Raw genomic sequence first — 15,702 nt, 5'->3', positions numbered from 1 at the left:
GACCTAATCTCCAATCTCCAATTGCTATAATTAATTAGATTTGTTGTTATTAGTGCATAAAAATAGTCATTTTATCAATTTATAATGATTGTAAATATATATGTATTGTTGCATGCATTATATCAAATAAAAAGGTGGTGATAATATTTTTTAAGGGAAAAATGGATACCAATGTCCTATTTGGTAACATTGTTAGCTTATCATCAGTCAATTTTGACTTGTTTGACCATTATTAACTTTTTGACTTGATTAAACAATCAGAGTGTTTGATTAATTAGTTTTTTTGTAACAGTTTATTGCTCCAAAATGTTAAAATTCAAAAAGCTACTCAAAACAACTTTTTCGATAAGCTTTTTGAAAAAGTCACTTTGCATGCAATCAGCTATCAGCTAAAGCCTAATTTATCAAACACTATCAACTAATGCTATCAACTAATTAATCAACCTCACTAACCCAATCCGCTAACAACTGATTACCAAACACCCCAACTCTATCTTCCATTTGCCAAATATATATACACCGCATTGTAAAACATACAATTTTTTAATACCGTGAGTTATAATATAATATGTGGTGTAAAAATGTATTTTATCTTTTATGTACTTATAGCAAAAAAATAATATCCAACTTTATAGAATACAATAATATTGTAATTCATGACATTATAAAATTTATATAATGATTTGTTTTGTTCACATAAAAATATTTTTCTAAGAGAAATTTTTTCTTTAAATTTGAGAAAAATCGTATTTTACCTTATTTGCTTGATGGAAGAATTATTATTATTTTTTTAAAATAATATGTTTGAATTTTTACCTTTTTTCAGTCGTTTTGACGATTTCTTTGATCAAATATTGAGGGTGTTTGGCAAATAGATGTTAACGGATTGGGTGAGTGGGTTTGACTAGCTGATAGCATTAGCTGGTTGTAGAAAAATGTTTTGATAAATTAGTTGTTAGCTAATAGTTGATTACATACAAAATGATCTTTAAGAGTATAATTTATTTTCTCAAAAAAATTGATCGAAAGAAAATGCTTTGAGCAGTTTTTTGAATTTTAACGTTTTGGAATGACTCATTTTTTTTAAAATATTTTTCATGAATCATTTTCTTGATTTTCAAACCCACCCTAAAAGCGAAAAGAAATTTGAGGGCAAAAGTGAAAACTGAGACCTCTTTCTCCAACAAACGTAATCAAGGAAAATCAAATGAAAAGGGCGTTGGGTTAGAGTGCAATATAATCCTTTTTTATTGGAAATGATAATGGTGGAAAGCCGTGTGGCAAATCTGGGGTTGGTGTGAACATTAATGGAAAACGACGTTTCCCATTCAATAAATTGCGTGCTAAAAGCCAAGTGCATGTCCATGTCCGTCTCTCCATTACTTCCGTAGACAAACAAACATCTATGTATTTTTTATTATAATGCAGGTTTTCCAGCATTGTCGAACTGTATTCTGAACTTTATAAATTTGTTTTCAGCTCATAAAGAGGTAAACCGAGGTAACTTAATTTTAAGACTCAAAGAATTCATCCCAAACACAAATTTTCAATGTTCGTGACACAAATCGAACCCTCATCACTCTATTGCGGGGAGCAAATCTTCTACATATTTGTTTCGAGTGTTGAGAGAAATTTACAACTACCACTCGAGGATGTTCATGGGATAAACATTGCTCGCAAGACCTTATGTAATGGACATGACCGAGAGAGTGTTATCAGTAATCAAAGTCGTGACATTCTAGTACGAAAATCATGCATGTTTCATTTACTTTAGCACAAATAACTCATCTCAAACATAAATCTTCAATGTTCGTGTCACATGTAGAGATCGAACCCCCATCCTGTGGCTGGGAGTAAGTCTTCCATATATTTTGTTTCGGGTGATGAGAGAAATTCACTATCACCGCTTGAGAATGTAGGTGTGTATTGGGTGAACATTGCTTGAAAGACCCTATGTAACAAGCTTGATGGGAGGACGTTAGCAATAATCAAACTCAAAACTTTAGAAGAGGAGAATCATGCTCTACTTACTAATATTTTTGACATTTTAGGGCATTTTTTTATATTTTATTTAAAGTGGACAATTATGTATTTTTCATTGGTTGTTTAAGAATTTAATATTTTATTTGCCAATCATTTAATTCAACCAGAAGAATCGAAAATATTACAATTTGTAGTAAAAATATTTAATTTATTATGACTAAATTAAATTAAATATCATATTTCTGTTTTTTTATTGACTTTAATAAAAACGGATGAATGTTTAACCAAAACTTTTAATTTGCAGTTTTGACTCAAAATTCATGATTTCATGATTCCCAGCAACGAATAAATTGAACCGGTCAATTAAACCCCATTTGACCATTTCACTGGTTCTATTAGAAAATTAATTGGTTGAGACGCATGTTTAAGTATATTTACCTCTTACTCATATAAATTGATCCAACAGTTAGTTTGACAATCACAAGATTTTAAATTTAACTTTCATAAAAAATGATCTATTGGCCTTCTTGATTTGAACCGATAGAAGCTGTCTATTAGACTTTTAAATTTGAACCAATCAACTATAGATAATTTAAATTGGTTTATCTCATTGTGATTCTTTGCTTGATAGAGTGACAATACGAGTTTCACCCATAACGTACTTTTGAATATTAAAATGTATATACATTCATGCGTTAAATATTAAAACAAATTATATAGCACAAAATGTAAATACATGAACGCACAATGCACACACAACGCACGAATAACACATATACGATGTACACATAACACTATTAATTTTAAAATCTTACTACATTTTTTACTCTTTTACTATAATTATATCATTAAATAGACAACTCTCACTCTAAACCCTTTATTGACATTCGAGTTTTTAATGAAAGCACCAAACAACTGAAAACTCCCATACTCTCTTTTCCATTGTTCACAGTTTCACACAAACCAATGGCAGATGATAAAATGCATTGCATATGTTCATCCCATCAACCGTTAAAATACGGCACCTTTCAAATAATTTCACTCTGCTCCTCCATCTTTTTTATAATTTTACATTGGCATTTACATTTTATTTAAATTATAAAGAACATCACTAACTTTATTAATCATGATTCATGACTCATCCATAGTACAATAGAAACTTCCGAAATTGCCCTATACCTAAAACATTTATATATGAAAAATATAGTGGTATATCCCCATCATATATCCCCATCATATTTTATATAACATACAATTTGAAAAAATATATATTTATTTGTATTTATAAAATTAATTGTTTATTCAGTAATTTTATTAATTTTTTCTTTATATTTACTGGTTCAAGTAAAAACATACTTTCTTGTAAAAAGTGGAAATGTACATTACATAAAATTACAAAATGCGCTAATAATATGTAAAAATGCACTCAAGATTTGTGATTCTAAAAGTGCATCATACGACATGCAAAAGTATACTCAAGATGATTACATTTTTATATATTATTGGATACACTTTGTAGTTTTGCATAATGCACTTTTTGTGTTTAAAAATTTGTAATTAAAAAAAGTGCAATATTTATAAAATTATCATTGCATTTTTCCTTGTTATAGACTAGTTGCTTATTTTAGATCGAGGCATTTTACTCCATATTAGTTTACACTTTTTACATAAGGTGTTATTAATCCTTTTTCATATTTACTCAAGATTTAACTTTGACCATTTCTATATTAATTTCTTTAAAAAAAATCTAAGAAGTAGTATTGTATTAATTAATAGGGTATAACAAAAAATACATATTTAATAATCATGGTTAAAAAAATCTCTCATGTATTTTTATTTTATTTTTTATTTTTTAAAAATTTGTTTAAAATCTTTTAATTTTGAAAGATTAATAATTATAAATTATTTATCTAAAAAAAATTATAGTTAAACAATGGCCGTTTGCTTCACGGAATCTTGGATTACCCAAGGTAATAGGATTACCTCCAGGAAGGTAATGTGAGATTTTGGGAATGTAAGATTACCTGATGTGTTTGGTTTGGATTGTGGAATATAATATTACTTTGTTTGGTTAAGGGTTATATTTTAGGTTATATGGGACAATTTACTATATATATATATATATATATATATATATATATATATATATATATATATATATATATATATATATATATATTTATTTATTTATTTATTTATTTATTTATTTGTGTGCCTTTGTTGTGTGTATTTTTATTTATTTATATGTATCGATGTATTGATGCTTAATATTAAAAAACTAAATATATAAATATACACACATGTATATTTGATTATATAAACATATATTTATTTTATATATGTTATTGTGTTAGTATTATTATTATTATTATTATTATTATTATATAAGGATTAGTTAACCAGGGAAAAGTTGGAATAATCCAAGGTAATCTTAGATTACCTAAAAAAAACGGGGATAATCACATTACCTTGAAACATTACCGTCACATCAGCTTTGAGGTAATATAACATTACTAGGTAATCTCATAACTTCAAACAAACATCTACCAAAAAAAAAATAACTTCAAACAAACAAAGTAATATAACATTACCAGACTAAGATTACCTAGGTAATCTCAGATGACCCGAACCAAACGGTCCCTTAGGGTTATTTTATTCAAAACGATGTCGTTTGAAATGAAATAACTTATTTAAAAAAACAATAGATAATCGACCGACTATACGGCTAGTCGGCGCCTAGGCGGTCAACCAAGCAACTTAAGTGGCGCTTAGGCGGCCGGCCACCGATTATGGTGATACTGATACATTAAGCGGCCGGCTAGCGCCGGGTGACTAGGCGAGATTTTTACATATAATTGTATCGGATTGTGGGTCCCTGCCATACTCAAAATAGCCAATATTAAAAAAAAAATTAATTACAAGTTTAGAAAACAAGAAAGTTTTAGGGAGTCTAAAGGAAATAAAACAAAAGAAAATTTTCACTGTTTAGCCTTCTTCTTCGCCGGCACGGCGTTTTCAGCATTTCTCAACATAAATAAAAGGTCAGCTGACCTGAAACTGTGACATATGACCTGATGATAGCTATATGCATTGTACATATTTTAAATGAAGTCTCCAGTCCACTTTGTTCCATTCTTCATATTTAATGCTCAGAACGAGCATTAATTTACGGAGTATTTATTAAAAAAAAATTATGTAATGATTTGTCAGCATTTGGGTATGACTTTTTCGTGTTCTAACCGGCCAGAGCTTCGCTAGATTTCTGCTGTTACGCGCAGAAAAGATATCTTTATTCCGTTACGGTCACCCCCTGAAGATCTCTTCTGATTTGGCTTGTATTAGCTTGTTCTCAATCTGTGGGGTCTCTTGTTTCAGCTCATTTGGTTGTAAAGGTGCCATCTTTCCCCTTCTTTCTCTGTTATCTTTGATGGGTAGTTGATAGTTTGATACACAGATCTTTTGGTGATGTTTAGCTCCATTTTTTAAGCTCAAAGATCTCAACTTTAGCTTTCCAGATTGGTTTGTTCACTTTGTTGTGATGAAGAAGTGTTGGGGTTTTGAGTTGATGATAATCTGGGTTTTGTCAGTGTTGTTGTTGTTGGGGAGATTGGGTTCTGGGTTTGATCCTGTGGATAATTATTTGTTAAACTGTGGGTCATCTGGTGATATTAAAGTGGGTGGTAGGGTTTTTGTGGGTGATAAATCAGCTGCAAAATTTCTTTCAACCCCAAAAGATATATTGGCTAATGATTCTTCAAGTTCAATTCCAGTTTCTGATGATTCTCAGCTTTATCAGACGGCTAGAATCTTTACTGGAACATCAAGCTTCAAGTTTTCAATTAGCCATGGTGGCAGGCACTGGATCCGCCTGTATTTTTACCCTTTTGTTTATGCTAGCTTCAATATGAGTTCTGCTAGCTTCTCTGTTTCCACCCAGGATAATGTTCTGCTTAGTGATTTTAGTCCTAGGAATGTGTCATTTAAGGAATTCTCTGTGAATGTAACATCGAGGGACCTCGTGTTGACATTCGAACCTTCCAGCAATTCGTTCGCGTATGTGAATGCAATTGAGGTTGTCTCGGTTCCTGATGAGCTTATACCCGAGGATGCCACAACCATCAATCCGGTTGGGGCGTTTCGTGGCCTGTATGCCCAGGCGCTCGAGACAATTGCGAGGGTGAACATGGGTGGATCGCCTTTGGCATCGAGTAATGACACATTGGGGCGAAATTGGGTGACTGATCAGAGTTTCTTGTTAAGGCCACAGCTTGCCTCGAGCCTGTCCAAGATCCCGTCTGTGATTTATCCTCAACAAGGAGCCACGAGAGATTCCGCCCCACCAACAGTGTATGGTACCTGCACTAAAATGAAGGTGGATGCTGGGGAGACCAATGTGAATTTCAATGTCACTTGGGAGTTTAGCGTGGATCCGGGGTTCAAGTATCTTCTCCGGTTTCACTTCTGTGACATAGTGAGTCCATCTCCTAATCAGCTGCTGTTTAACATTTATGTTGATTCGTCGAATATTGCCCCAGAGTTTGATCCGGGAGCTGCTGTTGGGAGTGTTCTGTCAACTGCATATTTCCTCGATTATGTTGTGTCAACTGATAGAAACAGGCTTCGATTAAGCGTTGGCCCGTCTCATAGGAGCGCTTTCGCTGATGCCTTTATAAACGGATTGGAAATCATGAAGATGAACAACTCGAAGGGCAGCCTTAGTAGTGCGGATTTTGTGCCTTCTCCCTCCAGCTCGGGCTCGAAGAAGATTGGAGTAATAGTGGGAGTTTGTGTAGGGGTACCGGTTGCTTTTGCTGTGATTGTTGTTCTATTGTGTATGCACCTAAGGAGAAAACAGGAACTACTTGGGCAGTCGAAATCATGGATACCGTTAGCTCTGAATGGAAATTCCCACACGATGGGGAGCAAATACTCGAATGGAACTACCATAAGTGCTGCTTCGAACCTCAGCTACCGAATTCCCTTTGCAGCGGTTCAAGAAGCAACGAACAGCTTCGATGAAAGCTGGGTTATTGGGGTAGGCGGTTTCGGGAAGGTGTACAAGGGCGAACTAAGCGATGGAACTAAGGTAGCTGTGAAGAGGGGGAATCCTAAGTCCCAACAAGGCCTAGCGGAGTTTAGAACCGAAATTGAGATGCTCTCCCAGTTTCGCCACCGCCATTTGGTGTCCTTAATCGGGTACTGTGACGAACGAAACGAGATGATTCTGGTTTACGAGTACATGGAGAACGGGACTCTCAAGAGTCATCTGTATGGCTCTGATCTTCCTAGTTTGAGCTGGAAACAGCGGCTCGAGATATGCATTGGGGCAGCCCGAGGATTACACTACCTGCATACCGGGGATGCTAAAGCAGTTATACACCGGGATGTCAAGTCTGCCAACATATTACTCGACGAGAATTTCATGGCTAAAGTTGCTGACTTTGGGCTGTCTAAGACAGGCCCCGAGATCGACCAAACTCATGTCAGCACAGCGGTGAAAGGTAGCTTTGGGTACCTTGATCCCGAATACTTCAGACGCCAGCAGCTAACAGAGAAATCAGATGTCTACTCGTTTGGCGTTGTTTTGTTTGAGGTTCTATGCGCTAGGCCCGTGATAGATCCATCTCTGCCAAGGGAAATGGTGAACCTAGCCGAGTGGGCGATGAAATGGCAAAAGAAGGGGCAGCTCAAACAAATCATAGACCCCAAACTCCTGGGGAGAATTAGGCCCGATTCCCTCAGAAAGTTTGGAGAAACGGGCGAGAAATGCTTAGCTGATTTTGGCGTGGACAGGCCCTCGATGGGAGACGTGCTGTGGAACCTCGAGTACGCCCTCCAACTGCAAGAGGCTGTCATCCAAAATGACCCCGACGAGAACAGCACCAACCTCATTGGCGACCTCTCCCCGCAAGTCAACAACTTTAGCCACATCGACGCCTCTCCCGCCCAGGGTGAGGCCACAAACTTGGACGACCTATCTGGCGTTTCCATGAGTCGGGTTTTCTCGCAGCTGGTGAAGTCTGAAGGTAGATGAAAATGCAGAAAAAACCAAAGAGGTAATGACAGTACATAACTTGTGTCCTAGCAGTAATTAAGTTCCCAGTTTCCCATTTCCAAGTCCTTTGTTTATGCCTGCCACCTTAGAGGTTTGTTCATTTTAACTATGAAGAACAAAAACACAGTGTCTTATGATGTTTGTTTTGTGGATTGCTTAAAAATCTCATACCAAAATGTTTGTGAATTGTAGTGTTTTTGATACAGATCAGATCTTATCTGCCCTTTGCACTATTCAGTCTTTTTATGTAAAATTTCATCTTATCAATTATATGATACAGAAAATTGTATTAACACGGGCAAACAGTCAAGGACAATTGGCTTGGTAACAATAAGATTTTAAATTTGACTATGACCTTGTTTGGTAACATAATTAGCTTATCAGTCAATTTTGGTTTGTTTGACCACTATTAGGTAGTATTAGCTGTTTAACTTGGTTAAACAATTAATATGAGTATTTGATTAATTAGTTTTTTGTAACAACTTATTGTTCTAAAATGTTAAAATTCAAAAAACTGCTCAAAACAACATTTTCAATAAGTTTTTTGAGAAAATCATTTTGCATGTAATCAGTTATCAGATAATAGTTAATTTACCAAGCACTTTTCTAAAATCACTAATGCTATAAACTAGTCAAACTCACTAACCTAATCAGCTAATAACTATTTACCAAACACCACTTATAATTTTTTGTTGGTTAAGATCACAAAGCATATCTTTTGGTAGTTGGTGGGGATTTTTTGTAAATGAAATAGTTGTATAAAATTGCGAAAGTGACTTTTATTTTTTAATTAATTTTTTTTTATAATCTGAAATTACGTCAACGTCAAAGCCACTATAGAAAACAATATTTTTCATACGTATTTTTTTTTTTTAAAAATTATTTTTGTTTTGTTCTTGTTGCTGTGTTTGTTCTATTGATTTATTTTTGGTTCAATTTCGTAACGACTAGCGACAACATTACAATACTACAATTTTCTAAAAAGAAACAAAAAAACGATGGATCTTCTTCATCAATATATTACGATGTGTCATTTCATTCCATGCGTCTTTTCCTTTTTTTTTTGTTGTTATTTTTTTGATATATATCTAATATATCTAAAAACATAATAAATGTGAATGAAGGTTATACCCCTCATTTATGTCCATTTTTTCAGTTAAGTTATTTTGTACATTATGCTATAAAAGTTGTACTACATAATATTTTGGACAAATATATCCCTACCGTTATAACTGCCGTTATCTTTTCCACTATTGTTACTATGCACATGCATCCACCATATATTTTCTTATCTTCTTCAATAATAATAATAATAATATATACACATTAAATATTAGAGTTTATGTATATTAAAATTTAAATCAATTTAAAATTTTAATATAAAATACTAATATTGGACACCTATTTCTTGCGCATCGCGCATAAGAAAAACTAGTATATATATATATATATGAAATAAAGGAGCAAACAACAAAATCTGATGTCAAGTTACACCAACTGCATCGCAAAGAGCAAGGGGCAAATATCACTAAGGGTGCGCAAAATTCGGTGAAAATTTTATCCGATCAAATTGACAAATTTTGATTAATATTTTAGTTTGGTTAATCGTTAATGATTTTTAAAAATTTTAATTATTGGTTAATTCAATTGAAAAGTTACGGTTAATCAAATTGTTAATATATACCTCCATCGGTTATATATTTGAATTTTTACTATTAGTCTAGTTTTTTAATTTTTATCATTTATATATTGATGTAATAACTATTTTGTGGCGAAACTATTAATAGTATTTGTTGATGCGCTAGTAAGTGGTTTGAATTACAAGTTGGGTGGAATAGCACTATTTGTATAATGTTAGTGGTTATAATTTGTTGTATCGAATTCGGTGAAATAGCACTATTTATATTAATTTGTTTGACATTTATCACAAACTATTATTATGTAATTTAAAACAAAAATTGATGTCATAAAACTAGAATCTTCCCATTCAGTGGTATGGACCATTAATCCATTATGACTATATATCTATAAAAATGTACACCACATAAAACAGAATCATAAGCCCATCCTACAATTAAACTTGAATCTTAAGCTTCATATATTATTATTATTATTATTATTATTATTATTATTATTATTATTTGTTTATTTATTTATTATTATTATTTCATGATAAACCAAACTTTATAATAACTTATCTTTTATAGCTAGTTGTCCTTTCTTCATATTTCATTATTATCTATTCTCTTTTAGCCTACTCGTCACAACAAATTATATTGTAATCCATGATTTACATGGTAAGGTATACCACATATAAAAGAAAACCCCCAGTCGAGTGAATCAGACAATTGATTTAGTAACTAAAAGATTCTAAGCTCGACTATCTGTGAGAGTTGCCTAGCTATAACCCTTCTTGGTTTGAGCTAATAAGCTATGACTCCATGAGTAATTTAGATTAGTTTGTGGTCATTCAATTCGGCAATGGATCATATCGCCCATGTCTTAAAGTCTTGGTGAGAAAAATAAAGTCAATTTTATAATTTTTCTTGTAAGAATTGAATCTTACACGTTACGATTGTGGGTGAAGAAAAGCTATTACCTTCTTTTAATATGTTAGCCAATTGAGTTATACTATGGGAATAGAGCGTAGCAAATTCTTGCATCAACTCTTGAAATAGAAATGTTGTGTGTGTGTGTGTGTGTGTGTATATATATATATATATATATATATATATATATATATATATATATATATGTGGATGAGATTTGTGTTGAAAATGTGAAGTGTGTACTTTATGTCAATGTACTTGCACTTTAGTTTTATGTAGTAAACTGTACGTTTCTAATTTCGAAAATTATGCCATTGTTATTGTGTGAATTTGGACCGATTAATCACATAACTTAGACGATATACGGTTTTTTTTTTTTTTTTTTTTTTACACTAGTAATTATTTTCACATCATTTATTCTTCTTGTGTGTATGTCTAATATAAACTAAAAGCGATACATTATGAGGTGTTTGGTAAATAGATGTTAGTTGATAGTTACATTGTTAGTGAGTTTGACTAGTTGATAGCATTAGTTATTAGCTAATTGTAGAAAAAATGTTTGGTAATTAGCTTATAACTAATTACATGCAAAATGACTTTCTCAAAAAATTTATTGAGCAGCTTTTTAAATTTTAACACTTTAGAGCAATAAGTTGTTACAAAATGCTAATTAATCAAACGCTCATATGAATTATTTAACCAAGTTAAACAACTAATAATGGTCAAATAAGTCAAAAGTGATTGATAAGCTAACTATGTTACCAAACAGAGCGTATATATATATATATATATATATATATATATATATATATATATATATATGTATGTATGTATGTATGTATGTATGTATGTATGTATGTATGTATGTATGTATTTAGTAAAAAAATATTATAAAAGAAAAATCAATAAAGAATGCAAAAAGCTCATCACGCCTCTATCTTATTATTATTATTTTTTTCTTTTTCTCCATCAAAAAGCAAGAAAGACCTAACTTTTCGAATATTATTACTCCGTATTATAGTGCGCTGACGTACGTAAGGTGTTCAAGTTAAACTGAAATTGCAATTTCTATTCACATCAAACTTTAGTTAAAAGGTTAACAAAACTTTTTCTCAATAAGAGTCAAAATTTGCGAGTATGAGTTGAATTGAATTTAAATTCATTTTATAATAATGGAAATATCAAATATTATACGTAACAATTTATTTTCTCAATATAAGTGATCGAGTGGGCGAAGCATGATTATTATATCAAAAAGTCAATAGTTTAAATATTGTTAACACTCTCTCAATTGAGCCCATTATACTAATGCGGTTTACCTCTTTTAGTGGCTTAATATATCTTATTATCTTGTGAAAGAATGGATGGAATTAAATTCAAATTTAATAATAAAAAAAATCTTAATTGTCTCTAGATAAAAAGGAATGCAATAATTTGAAATGAGAGGCTTTCCTGTTCTTGATCTAAAACTTTATATATAACTTAGCACATACTCCTTAAGTCCTTATGTATATGCATTCATGAAATTTTAATAATAATAATAATAATAATAATGATCATGCGTACATAATAATTGAAATATAATATTATGGAAACATAAAATTATATTCTTAATAACTCAGATATCTAAATTAAAGGGTGGATTTTAAATTCTTATAATTATTTCTTAATATTACAGTAATTATATTAATTAATAATTAATATTCAACCAACCACGTCAACCTGGGCAGTGCAAGACAGCAATCTCCGGAAAATGGAAACCATAGCCCGTCGAAACCTAAAACATTTCTTTTTTCTCCGGCCATGTCCTCCGTCGCCGGCGCCGCCGTCTCCTGATTTCCTCTTTCTCCCCGCCGCCTCTTTCCGCGCTCTGCCGCAGCACTTGGCGGCGGTTTCCTCCGCCTCCTCCTCCTCCTCCTTGCGGCCGTCTTCTTCCCGCGAGAAAGTGTAGCTTCTCAGATACATCTGCCGGCACGAGATGCTGTCCACAACCCTCGGGTGGCCGGCGACGGCGGCGGAGCGCACGTTAGAAGTGACGGAGCGGATGAACTCGGCGTCGGATTCCGGCCATTTGTAGAGGTTCTCGTAGGTGGCTCTCACAACGACGGGGGCCCTGACGTCTTTAACGCAGCTCGAAACGCAAACGGACGCCATTTTTTCCGGTCTGCGTTTTTCTCAGTCTGTGTAGGATTGGATGGAGAAGAAGAAGAAGAAGAAGAGTGTGAGTCTATATAGAATAGGAATGGGGTTCATAATAAATATGAGAGAAGGGGATTGTGTGTCGCAGGTTTAATGAACTTTTGGGGTGTGTGTTGTAATATTACGTTGATGCGTTTTGGATTTATTAGGTTGGTGTCGGATCGGGTGAAGAAGATTGCCATGATTTGGCATCATATATGGAATGGTGTGGTAGAAATCCCTTCTATACTACTTTCCCACTTTAATTTTTGTCTCTGATCTGCATTTATATATTGTGCACACTAAATGCATGTTTAAGAAAATAAGAAAATGATATTTAATTTGAGTTTACATTTTGTGAATTTGTGAATTTATTTTCACATTTGGTGCTTTGACTATAATTCATTTTTTATTCAATCCTCAACTATATATTAATTTTAAATTTCCATTGAGTGCACAAGTATACTTTTTAATTTGTTGTCACTTTTTAGTTCTACTCACCAAGTCTCTTGACAATCACTTGCTGAAAAATGTAATTTTTGTTTTGTTTTTTTAATTTGAGGTTGCTACAATATAATGATAAAGGTTAGTAATAATATTGTGTAATTAGATTTGAATGGATCATTTTTCACTTATAGCAAACTAAATGAGACAAAGGGTGTGTTTGGTTTGTGGGTTTAGGCATAAGGAATGAGTATGAAAATGATTGCTTGTGTTTGGTTGATAGGTTTTGTGAATGCTACTATGGGTTTGAAATACCCCATTAATGACAAAACACATTCCCTTATTAAATAAGGGTTTTATCTCCCTTTTTCCTTTCTTCCTCGACTATTAATAATCATTCCCATTCCACCCAACTACCAAACATGCTAAATACTTTCACCAAAACTCATTACTATTACCAAGTATTTGATACCCATTCCGATTCCGATTCCCATGTGTGAACCAAACGCACCCAAATTTTACTATTTTCTAGGAATAGTTACTCGAGATTTGGTTGTCAAGATCAAATGTGGCAATAAAAGAATACTTATCCGTCAAATGTAATAAAATTAATAGTTGAGATCAAATATAAAAAGTGAATGATAGTTGATGGACCAAAAGTGATAATATCTCATGATTTAATTTGAATTAGGAGAACACTCACTTTTGCCCCCACTCGCTATGTAAAGGCTTAGAGATCGATTTAAGTTCAACATTTTGTTGTTGGTGAGGCATTCAAAATATTACATTAGTTATTATGTAAATATAAATAAATTAAGTTATACATTCATTGTTATATTAGTTGTATTTTTGGGCATGTTGTTGACTTGGAAGGTCAAGTCAAACATCATGTCACACGCATAAATTCGGAATATATATTTAAAAAAATAAGTTGCATTATATTTTTTGGACCTATTATGAGTTAATATGGTTGAGGCATGCAACTATCATTTTTTATCTATATATATATATAGCATTGTACTTTTTGGTAAATTAATCACCAAGTTTAATTCTTTCCACCGCAGGCCAAATATGAAATTTGGGAGCTCGGTAATTATTACTAAAGCTAAGAATTAAAAAGAGATCATTGTTGGATCAAGAGGAAGGAAAACACAGAAAGAAAATCAGTTTCTATGTAGATAAAATTTCTTTAGTCATGTGACACGACTCTTTTCATTGACATTAATAAATATTTTTAGATAAATAGGAGGTATTACCGTGCTAGTTCAAGTGAAGTCACTAATTTTCCTTATTAATGAATCTGGGGATAGGAAAGACTTTCCAGGTCTTCAATGAACTCTCTCGTTACTTCAGACAGTGGCGCATGAAGTTCCTTCTAGCCCGTGCCTTCAAAAGTATCTATTTTGGTCAACTTGTTTGCAACTCTATTAACATTAAACAATAAATTAAAAGAATATAACAAATGCTCAATAGTAAAATTATCAAAATTCAAACTAATTTATTGGTCATGCACAAGTACAAGTCATTAGCGGGCACACCCTAGTCATACAAATTAAAAGCAAGCATAGAAGTAAGCTCTCCAATTACAACGTTGTTGACCTCGATTACCATAATTATTATGCTGTGATGTTATGTAACATATAAGACTCTGTTTGCGAGAGCCATTAAAATGATAAGGGAAAAAGTCAAATAGAACATCGAACTTTAACTGAAAAGTCAATTAGCTCTTTAAATCTTTTAAAGGTGTAATTACACTCATCAACAATTTGATCATTTTGATGCAATGAGGCTCAAAAATTGATTAATGACCTTCTATTACAGGTTATTAGGGTTTCGATTACCCTCTGGCTAAATTTCAGGAGAAAAAGTGATCGGCGACCGGTGAACGATTGCCGGTCAACTGAGAAGGTACAGAAAAGGCGACCTTGGTTGCCTTTGCACGGCGTGTATTGTATGAATTCACAATGATGATACTCGTAAGTCGTACTACAGTGATTGCATAGGCTATTTGTTTGCTCTCCATGATGATATCGATATGGTGGCTAACACTATTTCACCACGGATTGATGCTGGCATGGTGACCAAATTGCCCTTTGGAGCAATTTTCCTTATTAATATCTTACTTAATAAGTGCATTTAGTAGTTTAGGATGACCTTAGACATGTTTGTAATGGGAGTCAGACTATATATATAGAGGTTTATAATCAGGTGAGAACTTGTGGACAAATCCAAACCATTGATCTAATAAATCTAACAGTTGAAAATAAACAAAATTTTGTAATATTTATGAAAATGACCCTACTCATTTTAAAAATTTATTTTTTACTTTGAGCTCCATCCATATAATCTTGCAGATCAATGGTTTGAATTTGTCCATAAGTTTTCACCTAGGGAGTGATTCTCATATTATTAATATTATATATATATATATATATATATATATATATATATATATATATATATATATATATATATATATATATATATATATAT

General features: G+C 32.6%; 2 protein-coding genes across 2 annotated transcripts; one reads left to right on the top strand and one right to left on the bottom strand.

Moving 5' to 3' along the window:
• Positions 1 to 4,977: 4,977 nt before the first annotated feature.
• LOC116004517 (receptor-like protein kinase HERK 1) lies at positions 4,978 to 8,331 on the top strand. The gene has a single exon (XM_031244595.1). It carries the CDS (start codon positions 5,522 to 5,524, stop codon positions 8,015 to 8,017), a length of 2,496 nt encoding a protein of 831 aa, XP_031100455.1. The 5' UTR covers positions 4,978 to 5,521; the 3' UTR covers positions 8,018 to 8,331.
• A 3,819-nt stretch (positions 8,332 to 12,150) lies between these two features.
• LOC116005056 lies at positions 12,151 to 12,995 on the bottom strand. Its single transcript, XM_031245283.1, has one exon. The coding sequence runs from the start codon at positions 12,739 to 12,741 to the stop codon at positions 12,292 to 12,294; it is 450 nt and encodes a 149-aa protein (XP_031101143.1). The 5' UTR covers positions 12,742 to 12,995; the 3' UTR covers positions 12,151 to 12,291.
• Positions 12,996 to 15,702: the final 2,707 nt, after the last annotated feature.

Source organism: Ipomoea triloba, chromosome 14 (assembly GCF_003576645.1).
Source record: "Ipomoea triloba cultivar NCNSP0323 chromosome 14, ASM357664v1".
In the NCBI taxonomy this organism is placed as follows: Eukaryota; Viridiplantae; Streptophyta; class Magnoliopsida; order Solanales; family Convolvulaceae; genus Ipomoea; species Ipomoea triloba.
Note: the sequence above shows the minus strand (reverse complement) of the source record. Positions and strands in the feature narration are given on the sequence as shown.